General features: G+C 42.3%; 1 protein-coding gene across 7 annotated transcripts; it reads left to right on the top strand.

Moving 5' to 3' along the window:
- Positions 1–220: 220 nt before the first annotated feature.
- On the top strand, positions 221–18,397 carry smarca4a (SWI/SNF related, matrix associated, actin dependent regulator of chromatin, subfamily a, member 4a). Of its 7 annotated transcripts, none has more exons than XM_044182448.1 (34): positions 221–415; positions 2,136–2,399; positions 2,670–2,802; positions 3,625–4,083; positions 4,312–4,410; positions 4,502–4,757; positions 5,787–5,913; positions 6,039–6,212; positions 6,448–6,621; positions 6,753–6,920; positions 7,013–7,063; positions 7,213–7,343; positions 7,581–7,644; positions 7,743–7,855; positions 8,084–8,231; positions 8,355–8,518; positions 8,666–8,732; positions 8,850–8,960; positions 9,058–9,300; positions 9,462–9,575; positions 10,030–10,137; positions 10,290–10,376; positions 10,514–10,560; positions 10,679–10,845; positions 11,014–11,177; positions 11,400–11,666; positions 12,207–12,284; positions 13,550–13,768; positions 13,894–14,156; positions 14,309–14,414; positions 14,568–14,669; positions 16,495–16,627; positions 16,722–16,861; positions 17,692–18,397. In XM_044182448.1, exons 2-34 carry the CDS (start codon positions 2,178–2,180, stop codon positions 17,722–17,724), a joined length of 4,932 nt encoding a protein of 1,643 aa, XP_044038383.1. In that variant the 5' UTR covers positions 221–415; positions 2,136–2,177; the 3' UTR covers positions 17,725–18,397. The 7 variants fall into 7 exon arrangements, with proteins under 7 accessions (XP_044038383.1, XP_044038379.1, XP_044038385.1 ...); XM_044182444.1 differs by having other exon boundaries at positions 14,306–14,414; XM_044182450.1 differs by having other exon boundaries at positions 222–415; positions 11,400–11,627.
- The last annotated feature ends 3,633 nt before the right edge of the window (positions 18,398–22,030 follow it).

Here is a 22,030-nt window from a genome sequence, read left to right as displayed (position 1 = left end):
GCATGCTATTTCCTCTCCAACGCTCCAGTAATTCGCCACTGCCTTGTTAAGTTTGATTTCTTGCACGTATTAGAGTATTTTTACATTGAAATAAGCGGGCAGTCAAGCTAAATGATCATTCTTGCTGTCACTTTCACAATACTGTGTTTAACTCGCGCTCCCATCCCCCACGCCGGCTTCTCGCTCTTTCATCCCCCACTGTAACGCAGCCTTTACTGGGCATGCGGGAAGTGAGTGAGACGGCGGATGGGGGCGCTACAGAGTCGTACATGCCGGTCCCTGCGATACAATCTACCGAGAGAGGGGGGTGAAGGAAAAAAACCAACTGGGTAGGTCGGTCTTTGTTTCTGGCTGGGAGGAAAACCAAGAGACGTCGCAACCGGTGAGGATTCAAACATCATCTTTCACCACTTGTGTAAGTCAACTACAATTTTGTTATTAGGCGAAGAGAGATAGGTCTGTGTTTTGAGCTGCTGTTAGAGGATACGTGTGCATTTATAGGGTATTTTTTTGGTTGAGAAAAAGACGAGACCGACATTACATTACAGTACAGCTGCTGTGGCGCGACACTGCAATGAATGAAAATTGTTTTTGGAAATGTGCTTAGAGCGGAGCACCGAGCCAAGGGTACGGGAGGCGCGTTGGATCAATCAGCTCCAGCGATGAGGGATGTTCGAACCTTTCACATCTCGCCGCATCTGGCCACACATCTCGCTAAACAACGCATTTTGTGCCTAATTGGCCTGGTGGAGCATGGCCGGCTAGGCTAACTCAACTTGTTCGTTAGCATGCTAAGTACCGTCGGCAGCCAGCTTATGTTGTGTTATCAATACAGGCTTTAACCTAGCAGGCTAGTCGGAGTCGGGTTTGTGTTCTTTGTAGCTTTGCCGTCCATTTAATGTAATTTTACGGCTAAACCAGTTGTTGAGTGAATACCAGGAAACTCGTGTTACCTTTATGTGAAGCAGGAGGTTAAAACGATGGGTTTACAGTTTGCGAACGGACATAATGTAACGTTAACTATTAAATCTGGCGAGGCCTGGCTAACGTTAGCAAAGCTACGGATGCTAATAATTGCTAACCTTAGTTAACTGATATTTCCTTGTAAATGTAAACATTGTAACAGCTGGACGGACAGAAACATTTTACTTTGAACAGCTGTTCGCTCAATCACTTTTAGTAGACGTCTTTGTGTGTATCAGAAAGGGATGTATCTTGCTGAATAGAGAGCCTCGTCTACATGATTTTTTAAAATGATTTTTTTACCATAGTTTTGACTCATGAAGGGCCAGTTTAAATTACCTCTTGGCGACCCACTGTGTGTATCAAGCTCGCATTTTGTAGATACAGTTACATCTCTTCGGTGCCTGACTTGTTGCTTAAAAGTCAGAAAGGTGCTATCAATGTTGTGAATAATCTTGTTCCATTCAGCAACTGACCATCTGTCACAATTTGAATTAGTAAGGGTTCAGGTTCAGTGCATCCCACAACAACAACATAAAATCTTTGTCTTTTCCTGTTATTAGTTGTGGTTTCGAGGTTTTGGTTCTGGCTCACACAACAGCAGAGAGGCATTTTGTGTGTGGATTGCGCTTTGCAAAGCACCAACCAATACATTTAAAAAAACACAACAGCAGCAACATCACCTTCCTCAAATAATTACTTAACATGTGCAATGATCCACAGAGGTTATTGAGCGCTACCTTCTGAGTACAGCACCGACTGTCTTAACTGTTGACTACACAATTATGTATGATTGTGATTAACAGTGTAACTGTAGTTTTTCATTATGTAATATTACAGGGCTTTGACCTCTGGCTGGTTATCTCCGGGCCTCAGCAGGTCACATCCAACCGTGTCTGGTGAATTTATGCTTCAGGAAAGATGAAAATAGACAAACTGTCCCCTTTTTAAAATAAGAGAGAAGATCAAGAGTTTTCATTGTCTCCATTTTGCAGTCTTCACTATTTTATTCAAAGAGTTGGTACACTTGGTACACAAATGATCATATTTGATTCTATAATTTGGACTTGAATGACAACTGCTGTGTGAAAGGAATTCTTTTTTTAAAGTAGACTTATAAATTTATGGATTCTGATCATTGCCTTAATTCCTGTTGTCCCCTCTCTTAACAGGGGTACTTGCTGCTGGCACACATTCCCAGTTTCCTGTGAGAGATGTCCACTCCTGACCCCCCGATGGGAGGGACACCTCGGCCCGGACCCTCCCCAGGCCCAGGGCCATCTCCAGGAGGCATGATGGGCCCGAGCCCAGGCCCCTCTCCAGGCTCAGCCCACAGCATGATGGGGCCCAGCCCAGGACCTCCTGGATCTGGACACCCCCACCCTCCACAGGGACCCTCAGGATATCCTCAAGACAACATGCACCAGATGCACAAAGTACTGAACCGTTTTTATTTTTTATTCCTTTGTTTACCCTGCCTTTATTAATATATATTCCTATTAGTTTGAAATTACACTAAATCAACTGTTAACTGTTATTGACAGTCTTAATCTAAATATTACTTTTTTAGAGTTTACATGTTTTACAATATAGCATACAAACTAAGACTGTTTAAAATATATAGCTTTGGGGCAATTGTAAAATAAAAGTTCCAGCCTCACATCAACATTTGTTTCATGTATGATTATTCTCTCTCTTTTAATCAGCCCATGGAAGCCATGCATGAGAAGGGAATGCCCGATGACCCCCGCTATGGACAGATGAAGGGCATGGGCATGAGACCAGGGGGGCACAGTGGGATGGGACCCCCTCCAAGCCCCATGGACCAACATTCTCAAGGTAACATATCACACAATTTTGTGTTTTATGTAACCTGTGTTGTAAGTTCTAGAGAGATGAAACATGAGTAAATACATTCTCGTGTTCATATGTTTGTGGTGTGCTCGCAGTCTGTGTGCCTTACTGTGGTTGCCAGTTTGAGTCCCTAGATGACTTGAGCTGTGTACATAGTCAACACACAGTGGGTGAAGAAAGTATTAAAATGAAGGATCTGCTTTTTGTCCCTGGGAAGTCCCACACAGGAAGAACAGATAACTCAGCCATGCAGACTCTACAGTATGTGTGTGTATCTTTGTGTGTGAATCCATCCAGCCGGTTTCTCTTCTTGTGTTGCTGCTCGTTCGGCAGCATGAGCAGACAGCAGTGGGCAGGACAACGAGAGGGGCGGGGTTTAGGGGCTTCCCCTTTCAGACATCAACAAAGGCAGCTGCATCTATAAAACCACAGATCAGTGAGCAAAAGAGGATCTGAAGAGAGAGACACACATTAGAACACTAACATGACACGACAGCAGTGTGTATGATATGGAGATGGTTCTATGTTTAAGTGAGGTAAAGAGTGTTTTGTTCAGTTTAGATTTTCTTTCCAGTATTTGGACTTGTAGCCTAAACTAAAGAGAACAAAACTGCATGTTACTTAGCTTATAGTCAGTATTTTAATTGTCATTATGGCCAAATGTGGCTTAGTTGTTAAAATGCTTTGAAACTTCTAAACCTTACTCATGGTCACTATGGCCACTGTATCGTATGAAGAACGTTTTAAGTACAATGCTTGAATACTTTTTTTGGCATACCCATCATGCATCTGTTCTGTGTTCCCCAGGTTACCCCTCTCCATTGGGAGGCTCGGAGCACGCACCTAGCCCTGTCCCAGCCAACGGCCCTCCCTCTGGCCCTATGATGCCCGGAGGTCCCCCTGGCCCCGGGGCTGGCCCCATGGAGGGCAGTGGGGACCCTAGCCAGGGAATGGGTCAACCTAACCGCGGGGGTCCCCAGGGTCCAGGTGGACCCGGTGGTGCAGGAGGTGGACCTGGTGGCGCAGGTGGACCCACTCCTTTCAACCAGAACCAGTTGCACCAACTCAGGGCTCAGATTATGGCCTACAAGATGCTGGCACGCAGTCAGCCCTTACCGGAGCACCTGCAGATGGCTGTGCAGGGGAAGAGGCCCATGCCAGGGATGCAGCAACAGCCGATGCCCAACATGCCACCTTCTGCAGGGCCTGGAGGTGTTCCTGGGGCTGGTCCAGGACCAGCTCAGGCTAACTACAACAGACCACATGGTGAGTTAAGTAAGGCCCTTGGGAAGCTTATTTAGTGTATTGATGCAATGTGCCTCTTAAGAAAATTATATCCTAACATATTTGTAACATAAGCTTTAAAAAAAGAAAGCAGATAGCTATTTGATAGCTCAGCAGAGACACCTGGTGGCTGAACATGAATTTGTTTGTTTTTAAGCTGTCCCAATATTTATTAATTACATGAAAAATCAAATTGTTCCTCTTGTTTAGGTATGGTAGGTCCCAATATGGCGCCTCCTGGACCTGCAGGAGTTCCCCCAGGTATGCAAGGCCAGCCTACCAACGGACCCCCTAAATCATGGCCTGAAGGTAAACTTAGTCTTGAGGCTCACCTCAGTCAGCACTGTGTATGCTTGTGCACATGCAGCAAAACTGACCTCTTCTGATTCCTCACTTCAAGGACCAATGGTGAATGCTGCTGCTCCATCCAACCCTCCTCAGAAGCTGATTCCACCTCAACCCACTGGCAGACCCTCTCCCGCTCCTCCCTCTGTGCCCCCCGCTGCCTCCCCAGTAATGCCCCCTCAGACGCAGTCCCCAGGACAGCCTGCCCAGCCCCCTCCCATGATGCTTCACCAGAAGCAGAACCGCATAACCCCCATCCAAAAACCTCGCGGGCTGGACCCAGTGGAGATCCTCCAGGAGAGAGAGTACAGGTGAGACAGGGTGGAGAATAATGTGGAAAAACACACTGGGGCAGTGTTTTGTACGCCATATATTTCTTTTTGAAACACTAGAAAGCACACTGCTCTGTTCCCTTATTTGGATGTATCTAACAACCGCACCCCTGTTAGTATTTTATGTATTTATTTTAATATTTATTTTATAGCATTGAACAATCCTACATACCACAGCATTTATAACCTTAGCTAGTTAACAATGCCTGTCGCTGGTTGGGCCTTATACAAATACACACCGCTCAACAGGAAAACACATGCCAAACAACACTAAACACAAACAATAATACAAAATAAAACCCAGTTAATGGCATGTCAATGATCATCGTTCCTAACTACAAGTTTGATCCCTCTTTAAAAATAGTTTTAACTTGAGTTTAAAATGATCCAAATCAAGATCTATTTTGAGTTCTATGAGTACGTAGTTCCACATATTGATCATCTGAATGAGGTTTTATGGAAGAGCACATTACAGTTCCCCTAGTTGCACCCCTAACATAGGAAACCTTTTTAATGTAGTCCAGTAACCTTTAAATTAAATTTATTACTTATGGAAACCCCTGAATGAAAATCATATTGTTTTCCTATTGTTAAATATGAGTCTTGAAAACTTGCTGCCATAGACTGCAAGTCCTGCAACAAATGTATGGAAGGAAACTGAGAAACCAGTTTTAACAGAAAAATACACACAGTATATAAACTGAAGAGAACTGGATGAAAGACAGAACCTGGTAGAATTCCTGTTTTACTCTAAGAGAAATATCTCATTGTTATCATTGTGGTGACAAAGATAAGATTTGAACCAGTGTGGAGTTTTATCAGAGAAGTTAAATTGGGAAAGTTTATAAATGAGAATACCGCGCTTCAGCAATCAAGAAAAACCATAAGGGGTTGTTTAGTTCTTTTACTATTATGAGTATTTTGCCTTTTGATTGTTGACAATCCGCAAGAAGGGGAGAAAAATAGTTGGTCATCATTAATATAATTTTTAAAATATGTATTCTTCAGGCTACAGGCCCGTATTGCTCACCGTATCCAGGAGCTGGAGAACCTTCCTGGCTCTCTAGCTGGTGATCTGCGCACAAAGGCCACCATCGAGCTCAAGGCCCTGAGGCTGCTTAACTTCCAGAGACAGGTAGCCATGAAGTTATCTACAGTTATGTGCAAGAAATGTTTAAAGTATAGACGAGTGTAGCCCGTCATTGTTTTCCCCAGTGGAATAGATACAGTATTTATGTCGACTTTTTTTTGTGCCTACAGCTGCGTCAGGAGGTTGTGGTTTGCATGCGTCGTGACACTGCTTTGGAAACTGCCCTCAACGCAAAGGCCTACAAGCGCAGCAAACGCCAGTCTCTACGTGAGGCCCGCATCACTGAGAAGCTCGAGAAACAGCAGAAGATCGAACAGGAGCGTAAACGTCGCCAGAAACACCAGGTACACCTTGTGAAAAGACTTATGTGGGCAGAGTAAACCGGGGTGGTTTATAGCAGGGTAAAGGAATTCAGTTGGCTGTTTGTATCGTTTTCGTGATTGTATCTAATGAAACCCATGTCCTGTTTTTGCTTAGGTCTATTTTATTTTAGGAGAAAATAAAATCGTTTAATTTCTATTCACATTATTTTCCTGAATTGAAAAACAGTGCTGGCTTTGTGTGTCCTTCTTTTGATAGGAATACCTCAACAGCATCCTGCAGCATGCCAAGGATTTTAAGGAGTACCATCGCTCCATCACAGCGAAGCTCCAGAAGGCCACCAAAGCTGTCGCCACCTATCATGCCAACACTGAGCGCGAGCAGAAGAAAGAGAATGAGCGCATTGAAAAGGAGAGAATGCGGAGGCTGATGGTGAGACTAAAATACAGTCTGTATTTGCTATTAAGTAGACAGAAAGATAAGGAAGACATGTTGTTGTTGTTGTTTGAGTATGTTTGTTAGTCTAACACAAGCATCCGACATCTCTGTGAATCTTTTCCCAGGCTGAAGATGAAGAAGGCTATCGTAAACTTATCGACCAAAAGAAAGACAAGCGTCTGGCCTACCTGCTGCAGCAGACAGACGAATACGTGGCCAACCTCACTGAGCTGGTGCGCGCCCACAAAGCCGTACAAGCTCTCAAAGAGAAGAAAAAGAAGAAGAAAAAGAAGGTACATAACAGACATTTGTCTCTCTTTGTTAGTTTAAATTGCATTTTTACGAGTGCTTTTAATTTAATTTAATTTTTTTCTTACATTTTCAGAAGCCAGAGCCTGTGGAGGGTGGTGCTCCTGCCCTGGGACCTGATGGAGAGGTGAGTGTGAAAGAGGATTGCGCCTACTTGAATAAGATGTCGTCATTAATAATCTTAATGTGCAATTTGGCGATGTTCCTAACATGTTTTTATTTCTTCCTGTTTTCTTTACAGTATTAATGTTTTTCTCATTTCCTCTCTTCTGCCAGCCTTTAGATGAGACCAGTCAAATGAGTGACCTACCGGTGAAGGTCATCCATGTGGACAGTGGAAAGATCCTGACTGGAGTTGAAGCACCTAAGGCTGGCCAGCTGGAGGCCTGGCTTGAAATGAACCCAGGGTCAGTGTCACGTCTGCCTAATAATAACTTTAGCAAAGGAGATATTCACACTGTTTGTTGAATTCAGTGCTTTAAATTTTAATGGTAGTGCTGGAAGCTGATGTTATGATGAATAAATGGTAGAAGTTACAACGCATATCTCATGAATTAACGGTTGTCCTTTGACAGAACAGAAGAGACAAACTATGTCTCTGTAAATATTTTTAACCTTGTCCAAAACATTTTGTTCCTTTGCAGATACGAAGTAGCACCACGTTCAGACAGTGAAGACAGTGGTTCAGAAGAGGAGGAGGAGGAGGAGGTAATGACACACTGATCTCTACATCAAAGCAAAATGGTTACTTGTAATTTTCTTGCAAACTGTTTTCTGACCTCCATCCATATTTCTTTTTATGTTAGGAGGATGAAGAGGAGCAGCCTCACCCCTCTTCAGCTCCAGCAGAGGAGAAGAAGAAGATTCCTGACCCTGACAGTGAAGACGTATCTGAAGTGGATGTCCAGCACATCATCGAGTAAGATGGAAGCACTGAGACTTTGGCGTTATTAGTTTCTGCTTCACCGCCATCTTTGTTGGCAATAAATGAGTCTATAATAACTAGGTCATGATTAATTTACACAAAGATACCTTTTAAGGCATTGATATGTTACCTTATGCTTTCTTTTCATATCATAGCTGGTTTCATTTGCTGTTTTTCATCCACCCAAAAAAGTCTGACTGTATTTTGTCCCACCCCCACCAGACACGCCAAGCAGGATGTAGATGATGAGTACGGTAATGCAGCGTTCAACCGAGGCCTGCAGTCCTACTACGCTGTGGCTCATGCTGTCACTGAGAAAGTGGACAAACAGTCCTCACTGCTGGTCAATGGGCAGCTCAAGCAATACCAGGTATACAACCAGAACATGCTGTAAAGAGTAGAATAACATTATTTATGAGGGAATCAGACAATCTAACAAGGTGGTTTAATGAGTTGAGTAAACTGAAGCTAAAGTTGACCCTTTTCTGCTCAGATCAAAGGTTTGGAGTGGCTGGTGTCGCTTTACAACAACAACTTGAATGGCATCCTGGCTGATGAGATGGGTCTTGGAAAAACTATCCAGACCATCGCACTCATCACTTACCTCATGGAGTACAAGCGCCTCAACGGGCCCTTCCTCATCATTGTACCTCTCTCGTACGTCCTAACACATCTTCCTCCTCAGTTCCCCGCGGGTTAATCTGTGAAAAATCAAACTTAAAAACAATAATTGCTGTTAGAGAAAGAATTGTGTTTTTATGTCGAGCAGAGTAGAAACTTTTCCATTGTGTCTTTTGTTTTCAGAACTCTATCAAACTGGGTCTATGAGTTTGATAAGTGGGCCCCATCTGTCGTGAAAGTCTCCTACAAGGTCAGTGGCACCTACTTGGATATTCAGTCATGAAAAAGAGTTTAAAACCCAAGGTCAATTACACATTCAATGATTTGGCTGATTTCTGTTGCTGAAAGCAATTCTGTTCATTTTCAGGGGTCTCCAGCTGCTCGTCGTGCGTTCGTTCCCATCTTGCGCAGTGGCAAATTCAACGTGCTGCTCACCACATACGAGTACATTATCAAAGATAAGCAAGTGCTAGCAAAGGTAAGGAAGCATCCTCAGATTTAGTTTTAGGCTACACACAAAATGTGTTCATTCATGTATCAGTTTCTCACTCTAACATCTGTATTTCCTCCCAAAGCTTCGTTGGAAGTACATGATTGTGGACGAGGGCCATCGTATGAAGAACCACCACTGTAAGCTGACCCAGGTCTTGAACACACACTACTTGGCCCCGCGGCGTCTGCTGCTCACAGGCACGCCGCTGCAGAACAAGCTACCTGAGCTCTGGGCCCTGCTCAACTTCCTCCTGCCCACCATTTTCAAGAGCTGCAGTACATTCGAACAGTGGTTCAATGCCCCCTTTGCCATGACTGGAGAGAAGGTGAGTTATGGTCTGATTGGGTGTATTGTACGTGGTTGTGGGGGTGAGGTCATAAATATACTTTTACATACCAGGTAGTATTTTCAAATAGACCTCCACATAACAATGGGCTGCAGTAAAACGTTGAATTTTGAATGTACCCTTCTCTTTTTCCCCTCAAGGTTGACCTTAATGAAGAAGAGACCATCCTGATCATTCGACGTTTACACAAGGTGCTCCGGCCTTTCTTGCTGCGCCGACTCAAGAAAGAAGTCGAGGCCCAGCTGCCCGAGAAGGTCAGCTTTTACTTAACTTGCTCGTTATTCGCTTCCATTGAGATTACATTGCATTCTTCGTGATTTCATTCCTGCATGAATGTTCATGCTCTAGATAAGTGGTTGCCAACCTTTTTGGTTTGATGTACCCACATAGCCCTTGATTAAATAAAAGTGGATATTGTTACACTATTTTTTTCATACAATTGAATTGTCAATGGTTAGGTCAAATTTGCATTCGTACTACTACCACTTGGAGCGGCAGAAGCTCCAACTATTTATCCATTACATTTAGCTAACCATTTCAGCTGTCTAGTCTTACAGTTAGCTATTTCAACTTGTTTTTCATTACGCATTCTAAATTACAATATGTGGTGACAACTGACTCCTTAACACAAATATGTGGATTTTTTTAAAATCAAATAATTGATATAATTTGGTGTTTTAAGTTTTTCTCCTTATAATTGGTTTCTAGGTGGAGTACGTGATAAAGTGCGACATGTCAGCCCTCCAGAGGGTTTTGTACAGACACATGCAGGCCAAGGGAGTCTTGCTCACAGATGGGTCAGAAAAAGACAAGAAGGTAAGAAGATAATGTCTTTAAATTTCCTTGGCAAAACCTTATTTATAGACATTTAAAGTATAGTACAATTAATGTTATTTCAAAGCTCAAAAATAATTGGAAACTAAAAGGTGTGTTTTCCTATTGTGTTTTTTCCCTTCGAAATTTTCTAGGGTAAAGGTGGCACGAAGACCCTGATGAACACTATCATGCAACTGAGAAAGATTTGCAACCACCCCTACATGTTCCAGCACATTGAGGTACCATACAGAACCTCCACCTTAATCAGGCCGTCACTAAATATTTTTCTCCAAAATACACTAGAAGAGCAAAAATAGTTGCAGAATGCAGATAGAATTCATAGCAAAATGAATGACTTTTTTTCTTTGTTTTACAGGAGTCTTTCTCTGAGCATCTTGGTTATTCTGGTGGAATCGTGAGCGGGTACGTAATGCTTGGAATTGTGTGTGTTTGTCCTACACATGTGTTTTCTTGTGTGGGTGTGGATATGTGTTGCATACTTGGCTCATTCTTCCTCATATTGCTCATTCTGCCCGTCCAGCCCTGACCTGTACCGCTCCTCTGGGAAGTTTGAGCTGCTGGATCGCATCCTGCCCAAGCTGAGGGCCACCAACCACAAAGTGCTGCTTTTCTGTCAAATGACCTCACTCATGACCATCATGGAGGATTACTTTGCGTACCGTAACTTCAAGTACCTGCGTCTGGATGGTGAGACACCTCTGACCAATGCCAATGTTTGGGCTGTTAGTTATTTTTGTTCTCTTTTTATGAGAATGCGCTCATAGCCATCTTGTAAATTAATGCTCAATGGCCATTCTTTTAAATATCTTATATAGATTCACTTTCTTAACACTCTAATCTTTCCCCCTCCCATAGGAACCACCAAGGCAGAGGACCGTGGCATGCTGCTGAAGACATTCAATGACCCAGCCTCTGAGTACTTTGTGTTCCTGCTCAGCACCAGGGCAGGAGGCCTGGGCCTCAACCTGCAGTCTGCAGACACAGTCATCATCTTTGATAGTGACTGGAACCCACATCAGGTACTCAAATGTTGGCAATATATACTCTATATACTGTGAGTCCAATCAAACAAAATACCATCAACACTAATGTGACATTTTCTGGAGGGTTACTGTTCTTCTGACACTATAACACTGTTAATTTATGTTGTAAAAGTAACAAAATCACCATAGTTTGCATAGTACCTCGCCACACACAATCACTCCACCTAAACTAATAATCATATGTGCGTACTCCTACAGGACTTGCAGGCCCAGGACCGAGCCCATCGTATCGGTCAGCAGAATGAGGTGCGCGTGCTCCGCCTCTGCACCGTCAACAGTGTGGAGGAAAAGATCCTGGCAGCGGCCAAGTACAAACTGAACGTGGATCAGAAGGTCATCCAGGCCGGCATGTTCGACCAGAAGTCTTCAGGCTATGAACGGCGGGCCTTCTTACAGGCCATTCTGGAGCACGAGGAACAGGACGAGGTCGGGGCTCGAGGAGGCTGCCGCTCTAGGGGGGCGTGGGTGGGTGTGATCTGAACCTGTTCCCACATCGCCCACCCACCCACATCCGCCTGTGCGCTGCCCCACCTCTTCATTCTCTCCTTTTTTTTTCTCCTCTTCTTTCTCTTTTCCTTATGTCCCTCTTTTCTCAGGATTTGTGAGCTTTCATCAGTCCAGACTTCTCCTTTTCTCCCTTATGTATTTCTACTTCTACACAAACCTTTGATGGTTAATATGATACTTTATCTTTCACACTAGTATAAAAACTTTCCCGTTTTTATTCCTCTTCGTTTTCTCTTTCTGCTGTTGGCTTTTTTGCTTTTTAACACTCACAGGTATTTCTAGTGATGACTCAACGAGTTGAATATGCTAAGCTTTAGTCATGTAATACAGACCTGAAAGTGATATTTGCGATGCCTGCGTAAAGGTAAATAGTAATATGCACTGAATTACTTTTTTCCCTTTGTGTAAGTGAGTTATTAGTTCAGAGACTTGGCTCTGAGGTGCCACATAAATCTGCCATTAGTCTTGTGTCACTCACGCTGTCTCATTTGTCTGCAGGAGGAAGACGAGGTGCCCGATGACGAGACTGTCAATCAGATGATCGCCAGAAGTGAAGAGGAGTTTGAACAGTTCATGGTTAGTCCCAGTTTCATATCAATTATTAGATCAGCGATGTTGCTAGGTATGTTGAAATCATAGAAATAAACAAAGAAACTTCTCTCTCAAAGAACTTGTTTCTTACCATCTGCACATATACTGTAACTCCAGCACCGGGAAGCAGCTAACCAGGTTACTTTGGTAACAATCAAAAAAACTCCTCAAATAGTCTAACACACACACACGACAGACGGTGAATTAACAGTGTACTGAGTCAGTGTTTAATTCGGTGTGTATCTGATCCACCAGCCAGCACGCATTTTAGTGAGAAATTTTTGAAACGTTTGCTTCTCATTCCCACGCTCTTCTCCCATTAAAATAGCGCAGCTAAGCAACAGAGGCTGGTAGCGAGTTGAGGCGACAAAATCCAAAATGTAAAGTAAGGAAAGTATGTAAGTACGGAAATACAGTTTATCTTTTATGGATAATATTGATGCCAAATTGACAAGAAGACTGTCGACATATGACGCCTTTTATCTTGTGTTTCTAGAGTTATGTGTGTTTGTTGACACGTAAGGAATTGTTAATGTCGTATTTCTTAAAGGGAGTTTGGCGCAGGGAGCTTCAGTTTAATTCAAACTGCTAATACAACTGCTAGAAGTTGACAGCGGTTAGTTATTGGTTTGATTAATGGTTTACAGTCTAATAATATGTGTTTGTATTGATTACTCAGTGGCTGATCGGGCTAATTATCAGCTAATTGTACTTGGTTTCTAACGGCAGTAAATGGTTGCCCTTTGTGTGTGTGTTTTTTTTTTTTAAACTACTTTCCTAATTAAACATGATGTGCTTGATGGTGTTATGACTCCTGATAAAACTTGAAAGCTCAGCATTCTCGTTGCCCTTTGGCTTCCGCTTTTAACATTTATTCACCCAGAAAAAGCTAATATTTCTCTGTATAATATGACCTCTTTCTGTCAGCTGTTGTGTGTCTGCAGTGTATTTACGGATTTGGGATTTTATTTGTTTAATTTTCAGATACATTTTCAACATACATGAATAACCATAATTATAACCATATAACATCAAACATGAGTTTAACACTACAATTTGTCAAAAAACACTAATTTTATCGGGGACCCACTCAATTTCCCTGGGACCCAGTCAAACGACCACCTGTGGGTCCCGGGGGCCTCACTACATTGAAAACCTATCAACATCACTCTTAGATACTTTGTAATTTTATAATCCACTAACCTCCTGCTGCTTGTTTTTTATTTATTTATTTATTTTTTTTATTCCAGCGCATGGATCTAGACAGACGCCGCGAGGAGGCCCGCAACCCTAAGAGGAAACCTCGTCTGATGGAGGAGGACGATATGCCCAGCTGGATTTTAAAAGATGACGCTGAGGTTGAGAGGCTAACTTGCGAAGAGGAGGAGGAGAAGATGTTTGGCAGAGGATCCCGCCAACGTAAGGAAGTGGACTACAGCGACTCGCTCACTGAGAAACAATGGCTCAAGGTGGGATGTTATCATGTGTAGTTGTTAGAAAATATAGTGTCTTTGCATTCAGGAGGCAAAGGTGAATCAATGTAACATTAGTTCTGACTTGATTTTAGCTCAATGATCATTTCTCCTCACCACAGGCCATAGAAGAGGGTAATCTAGAGGACATCGAAGAGGAAGTGCGCCACAAAAAGACAACCAGAAAGCGCAAGAGAGACCGTGACCATGACATCGGCCCGGCCACGCCCAGCTCCAGCAGCGGCCGAGGGCGGGAGAAGGACGAGGAGGTGAAGAAAGCAAAGAAACGTGGTCGCCCGCCTGCTGAGAAGCTCTCTCCCAACCCTCTTTCCCTCACTAAGAAGATGAAGAAGATCGTCGACGCTGTCATCAAATATAAGGATGGGTGAGAACCGTAGAGCTGTCAGGAATGAAAATATATACATAATATAATATAATATGACTGTGACTACTTATTGATTTATTAAGTGGTGATTTTAGATTCAGCATTGACTCACAGTGATGTATACTAAGATCCCAGCTGCCTTGTCTCAGCAGTAATGGGCGACAGCTGAGCGAAGTCTTCATCCAGCTGCCTTCTCGCAAGGAGCTGCCCGAGTACTATGAGCTCATCCGGAAACCAGTGGACTTCAGAAAGATCAAGGTAAGGATAAAAAGTAACACCTACCCGCTCTGCATGTTAAGATAACAAAAGACAAGTTAAGAAAATGGTTTACCAGTTCTTCCTTTGTGCTTTGTCGTGTGATTATCTGCTGCAATCTGACTGCTGCCTTCCGTTGTTCCCTCTTTCCATCAGGAGAGGATCCGCAGCCATAAGTACCGCAGCCTGAACGACCTGGAGAAGGATGTGATGCTGCTTTGTCAGAATGCCCAGACTTTCAACCTGGAGGGGTCTCTGGTGAGTTAAGCCAGAAGCACACACTCGCCAATGTTGGACGCATTTGGGCAATTTCGACATCTACCAAATGTTCTTAGTCAAAATAAGAGCAATAAGCTTAAAGTCACTAGCATTTACAAGAAGTCAGTAAGTACAGTATTGTTCAAAATAATAGCAGTACAATGTGACTAACCAGAATAATCAAGGTTTTTAGTATATTTTTTATTGCTACGTGGCAAACAAGTTACCAGTAGGTTCAGTAGATTCTCAGAAAACAAATGAGACCCAGCATTCATGATATGCACGCTCTTAAGGCTGTGCAATTGGGGTATTAGTTGAATTAGTTGAAAGGGGTGTGTTCAAAAAAATAGCAGTGTGGCATTCAATCACTGAGGTCATCAATTTTGTGAAGAAACAGGTGTGAATCAGTGGCCCCTATTTAAGGATGAAGCCAACACTTGTTGAACATGCATTTGAAAGCTGAGGAAAATGGGTCGTTCAAGACATTGTTCAGAAGAACAGCGTACTTTGATTAAAAAGTTGATTGGAGAGGGGAAAACCTATAAAGAGGTGCAAAAATGATAGGCTGTTCAGCTAAAATGATCTCCAATGCCTTAAAATGGAGAGCAAAACCAGAGAGACGTGGAAGAAAACGGAAGACAACCATCAAAATGGATAGAAGAATAACCAGAATGGCAAAGGCTCAGCCAATGATCACCTCCAGGATGATCAAAGACGGTCTGGAGTTACCTGTAAGTACTGTGACAGTTAGAAGACGTCTGTGTGAAGCTAATCTATTTTCAAGAATCCCCATAAAGTCCCTCTGTTAAAAAAAGGCATGTGCAGAAGAGGTTACAATTTGCCAAAGAACACATCAACTGGCCTAAAGAGAAATGGAGGAACATTTTGTGGACTGATGAGAGCAAAATAGTTCTTTTTGGGTCCAAGGGCCACAGGCAGTTTGTGAGACGACCCCCAAACTCTGAATTCAAGCCACAGTACACAGTGAAGACAGTGAAGCATGGAGGTGCAAGCATCATGATATGGGCATGTTTCTCCTACTATGGTGTTGGGCCTATTTATCGCATACCAGGGATCATGGATCAGTTTGCATATGTTAAAATACTTGAAGAGGTCATGTTGCCCTATGCTGAAGAGGACATGCCCTTGAAATGGTTGTTTCAACAAGACAATGACCCAAAACACACTAGTAAACGGGCAAAGTCTTGGTTCCAAACCAACAAAATTAATGTTATGGAGTGGCCAGCCCAATCTCCAGACCTTAATCCAATTGAGAACTTGTGGGGTGATATCAAAATGCTGTTTCTGAAGCAAAACCAAGAAATGTGAATGAATTGTGGAATGTTGTTAAAGAATCATGGAGTGGAATAACAGCTGAGAGGTGCCACAAGTTGGTTGACTCCATGCCAACAGATGTCAAGCAGTTTTAAAAACTGTGGTCATACAACTAAATATTAGTTTAGTGATTCACAGGATTGCTAAATCCCAGAAAAAATTTTTTTGTACAAAATAGTTTTGAGTTTGTACAGTCAAAGGTAGACACTGCTATTTTTTTGAACACACCCTTTCAACTAATACCCCAATTGCACAGCCTTAAGAGCGTGCATATCATGAATGCTGGGTCTTGTTTGTTTTCTGAGAATCTACTGAACCTACTGGTAACTTGTTTGCCACGTAGCAATAAAAAATATACTAAAAACCTTGATTATTCTGGTTAGTCACATTGTACTGCTATTATTTTGAACAATACTGTATAATGGATCCTCTGGAAAGCTGTTATAATAAGCTATAAGGGTAACATGGTCTTTTTCCATAAACCTTTCAGATCTATGAGGACTCCATTGTGCTGCAGTCTGTCTTCACCAGTGTGAGACAGAAGATCGAGAAGGAGGACGAGAGCGAAGGAGAAGAAAGTGAGGAAGAGGAGGAGGAGCCAGATGAAGGCTCTGAGTCTGAATGTGAGTATCAGAAACACAGAGTGTTTTTACATAATCGGCCCGGGCGGGGCACTATAAACATGAATGTGTGTTCATGATCTTCGAATTCTGTCAGCTCGCTCGGTGAAGGTGAAGATTAAGCTGAGCCGGAAAGAAAAAGGAGAACGAGGAGGAAAAGGCCAACGACGGAGGGGCCGTGGTGCCCGGGCCAAACCTGTGGTGAGCGACGATGACAGTGAGGAAGAACAGGAAGAGGTGAGACAAGACGTTCACATACAAGAACACCAGTCTTAAAGCTTAAACATCTTCTCTCTGAATGAAACACTGATAATGCTAGCATTTTGCCTCTTTATTAAATGCTGTAAATATAGAGCTTTAACAAGCACTCGCAGTTAATATATGAAGTCACTTGTAGTGCATGGATACAGCACGATATGTTGAAAAGGATCAGCAGGCTTTTTTTCTTTCTTTTTTTTTTTAAGTGCTGAAACCAGCACTTAAACTCAATGAGTTTATTAATCAGTTAGTCCATCAGCAGTTCACTGGTTCCAGCTTCTCAAAGGATTTGCTGCTTTTCTGTTTTTTAAATCCTTGTAAATTGAATAGCAGACAAAACAAGGAATTTTATGACATCACCTTGAATGGCATTTTTCGCCGTTCTTGGACATATTATAGACTAAACGATTACTAAAGAAAACCCAACAGATTAATCGATAATGAAAATAATCCTTTAGTTAGTGGAAAGATTGCAAAGTTCAGTCGTCGGTAATGACAATAAGTCCCACATGCAGTCTGAATCCACAGACCACCGTGTTTGAAATTTCAAGAGGCATGCACAAGTCATGATGAGGCAGTTGTTGAAAAAAAAAATGCTCCTAATAATGCTCCTCACTCCTTACCGTGCTGTAATCAAGATCAGAGTTGCGAAGCACATTCGTTACTCAAACATTCGTCTGCATTTTTTGACTGTAACATTTATATGTGTAATACTTTTTGTGGACACTGCATCCCTGTGTAGCCTCTGTGTACTTCTGCTGGGTAGTAAAAGTAAATGTTTGTTTCCTTTTTTGTGTGGTTTGTTTCAGGAGCATTCAGCCAGTGGCAGCGAGGAGGACTGAAGTGAACCACTCATGATCGGACCAACGGCCCACTGAGCCCCTCGACTGGACTTATATATTTTACTTAGACACAGGAGGGAGACAGTCAGTGGAAAAGGCCTAGTTTTACCTAGATGAACTGATTTTTAGTGAGACAGTTGTATTCTCATTAAAGTATACCATTAATTAAAAAACAATAAAAAAAAACCCAACTAAAATATGAAAGGTATGAACCATCCACTAACATATTTAAACCATTTTTTCCCAGTATGAATAGTAGTGTGTCTCTTTGCCTTTTTTTTCTCCTGTAAGTGGAAAATTGACAGAGCCTGAATTATAGACTGATCGTGGGCCATAAAGACAGCTGTTTTGTTTTGTTTTTTTTATATTATGTGGTATTAATTTTGTCGTCTCTTACTTTGAGACCAAGCATACATGTGAACCAGGAGTCACTGCGTTCCTTGAAGTCCCTTTTTGAATGCATGTCGTGCGTGTCTGTGGAAATGCACCTGGATGTGTCTTCACTATGATCTCTGTGTTTAATTTAAGACTACAAGCGGGATCACGGTACATCCCACCCTGCAGCCCCTCCCTCTCAGGTTGTGTATGTAAAGGGGGAGGGAGGGATAGGACCATTTTCTCGTGTCAGTGTCACTGGATTCCAAAAAGTACAATAAAGGCATCTCATAATTAATTTGTTGTGTTAACGTTTTTTGGCCAGAATGCACCCCGACAAGGTATTAACTGCACTACACATCTGTACACTAGATGGCCTACTCAGAACAGGTAGCTGCATACTTGTTTACATCCTCTACCATCCTTCTCTCACCATATTTCAGGTACAGCACAGTTTTCAGTTAAGCCAGTCATTTTCCACTGTTATTCCTGATTGTATTTCTTTTGGCTTTGGCTTGACCATGGATTATAGTGATTTCCAACCTTTTATTTTAGACGTAGCCCCCCCCCCCACAGCCCAGTCAGATGAACTCTAGTACCCCTTCACCAACGACACCAGTCATATTCCAGATGTGTTCATTTGAAATGACTTTAAACTGGATGTTATGTCACAGAACGTAGTTGTTTGTTTCAACCTTTTATCCATCTCTATTTAAACCCTTTATCCATTACTTTTAGCTAACATTAGCTATCCATTTCAACCAATATTTCAATCATTTATCCATTAGCTACTTTTAGCTAACTATTTCAACCATTTATCAGCTATTTTGCAATTTATCAATTACCTTAAGCCCCATTTTTCAAATGTTTATCCATTACTTTCATCTAACTTGACCTGTTCATTACTTTAAGCTGTTTCAGCCATCCACTGCTCTTAGCTAAATGTTCTGATATCTCTGCTCGCTTGCTCACTAGTTTTTTTTTTTTCATGCATTTTCAATCACAACATAGTGTTCAGGTGTTGCAGCTGACTCAATATGTGGATATACATTTTTTTTAATCAGAAATATCAATTTTTATTTTTATTTTTTCAAATTAGTCGAGCTACTCCAGAATCTCTCCATGGCAACTGCAAGAGCACCCTAATCTTCTGATCTTAGTTTTCCAACACCCTCCTCACTCATCAGGGGTTACTCGTTGACCCCGACACGTGTAGGCCTACATCCTCCTTTACCGCACGTGATGTTGCTAGTATCTAGGGCCCCAACACCTGAACAAACATGACAGGTTATATCTGCTGTGGATGATTTCTCATGCCTTGGCTGAGTTTTAGAGAAACCCCAGCATGATTCTCCCAGCAGACTCATGCTCCTGTGTGAATGTGTGTTTGTACAGTTGTGGCTGTCATTAATCCAGGATTCATTGGCCGTTTCCCTAATAAATATTCTCTATTTAGATCTATTTGGGTTACTCACCTCCAAGATTAGACACGAGCCTTGTGTGTTACAGGATGTCTTAGCTGAATCTGGAATAAATCTGACCTGTCCAAAATGATTGAAACTAACAAGGACGGGAAGCTGTTTAACAACTTCCCCCACGGCCATTTTATTGTTTCACCCTCTTTCAACACAGTGTCAGTCTTGTCCTCTTTTCCAGGGCCAAGGTGATGAATCCAAATGTAACTTCTTCCAAGAAATAAGTAATTTACTGAGCAGCACTCCCTGTCCATGCGGCCATTCCCTGTCCACGAGCCACAGCAGGGCAATCCAGAAATGTATCCCTGTGCTGGCAGGTGGTATTTTCAGTGGATGATGGATAGCTGAGCACACACAAAATTATGCCTGAAATATGTCATGTAGACATCAAGCCAGAACTCTTTGTTTCAGTAGAATCAGAGGACAAATAAAATGCACCCACTCTCACCCCTGCCTAGCTCTTCTGGAGCAGAAGCCAGAAACACGCTTAACTGCACCCGGAAGAACCTGATTTGAACTTCAGGGGAAGACAGAGAGACAGAAAATCAGTTGGGGGGGCGGGGCAAGCATACTGGAAGAACCAGAAACTGTTTACAGAGTCTGAGGTGAGGACATTGAGATTGTGCAAAATGAGAGAGAGCACCCATCAGTTGTAGTAGAGTAGGTGTGTTGGCCTCTCACTAAACCTCACCTGCACCCTTGTTTCTATTATCAGCGTTTCATAAAGGGGTCAAAGAGAGGAGGATGGGTGTGTGTGTGTGTGTGTGTGTGTGTGTGCGCATGTTTTGGGACGCGGCCACACAGCAATCTGCGAAACATCTCATCAGGAAGTTCGAGGTTAACTCCGGCACATTTTAGACAACTTTTCATGTTCCACAATCGGTCACCCAGAGGACCCAGTTTTAGCAGAGGCCTGAAAATTCCTTGTCACTTCTTATTAAATGCACCCCGATGTGCAGTACAGTGGGGTTAGAGGTGGGTGGGTTCACTCTCTGGAAAAGGCCAGCACTGGGCAGAAAATGAAATGCGTCTTGTACAGCACATGGCTCTGGCGCTGAATAAACTGTTCTGGTGTGTAGACTTTTTCAAATGGAGTGGCTGATTAAAGTAACAGCAGTGTAACTGAGAGGAAAGGGTGCACTGAAGGTGTTGATGAGTCCTTTGTGGGAGGTAAATGTGTGCACCAGTGCTGGAAAGTAACTAAGTACATTTACTCAAATACTGTACTTAAGTGCAATTTTACATTTCAGAGGGAAATATCAGTGGTGGAAGACGTATTCATATCATTTACTTAAGTTAAAGTAGATATACCACATTATCAAAAAATACTACTCTACCAGTGAAGGTCCTGCATTCAAATTTTTACTTAAATTGAACTGCTTTATATAATTTTTGGTAGTTTAATCTATAACAGTGCATCATATTTTATAACATGATCGTATGTTTTGTTTGTTATAGCTGTCAGATAAATGTAGTGGAGTAAAAAGTACAATATTCTCCTCTGAAATGTAGAAGTATAAAGTAGCATAAAATGGAAATTCTCAAGTAACTCAAGTACTTAGTTACTTTCCACCACTGGGAAATATTGTAATATATTTAGCTACCATAGTTACATGAAATTTTACATTAAAAAACCATATGATGATCTCATACACCTTTCCACACCTTTTTGGCTTGTGACCTTGTACAAAAAAACGTTTCAGATGTCAGTGAGTTGTTAGCTTTTCCCATTTCCTATTTCCCATCTAAAGCTCTCAGATTGTTTCATTTAAATATCTGTTCGAGGTCCAAAGAGGTAAAGTTATCCAATATTTCACACAAAAAAAAAGCAAAGATTCGAGATTTGTGTAGCAGAACTTTGTTTTTCTTCTTTCCTTTGAGGCAAATTTATGATTTTGATTTTGACAACTAACACCAACTCGACTTCTTTCCTCTCCCATTAATCATCTCCCGACCTCCCCGATTTCTCTTGGGACCCCTGGGAGGGACCTGACCCCTAGGATGGGAACCACTGGACTGAACTATCTAACTGTATATAAAGTAGTTAAAACTAGCTCCACCTCAACCAGCTACAAGCAGTAAAATGTCATACATTAGTTTGTTGGTAATACTTCAGTATGTTTTAGGATTTGGAATGAAGGACTTGTACTTGTAATGGAGTTTTACATGAACATGTTGGTATTTCTACCAAAATCCGGATCTGGGTACTACAGTTGTATCACAAACACTTTGTCTCTATTTCTTCCATCATGCTGCTCCCTCTTAAAGTGGACACCACACTTGGCGGTACATATTTTATCGCTGGCAGCAGTGCGACAGCCTTGGCCTTGATCCCCGAATTCCATTAGTAGCTTCTGTGAGGCAGATCTTCAGCTCTGAAGTGAAGAAAGCGGTCACCAGACTCTGTCATTACTGGCTGGATGATGTTTTGTTTTCATTGCGAGGATTTCTCACAT

The sequence above is a fragment of the Siniperca chuatsi genome, linkage group LG21 (genome assembly GCF_020085105.1).
Source record: "Siniperca chuatsi isolate FFG_IHB_CAS linkage group LG21, ASM2008510v1, whole genome shotgun sequence".
NCBI classification, from domain to species: domain Eukaryota; kingdom Metazoa; phylum Chordata; class Actinopteri; order Centrarchiformes; family Sinipercidae; genus Siniperca; species Siniperca chuatsi.
The sequence above is the reverse complement of the archived record's forward strand: the minus strand, read 5'-3'. Positions and strand labels throughout refer to the sequence as shown.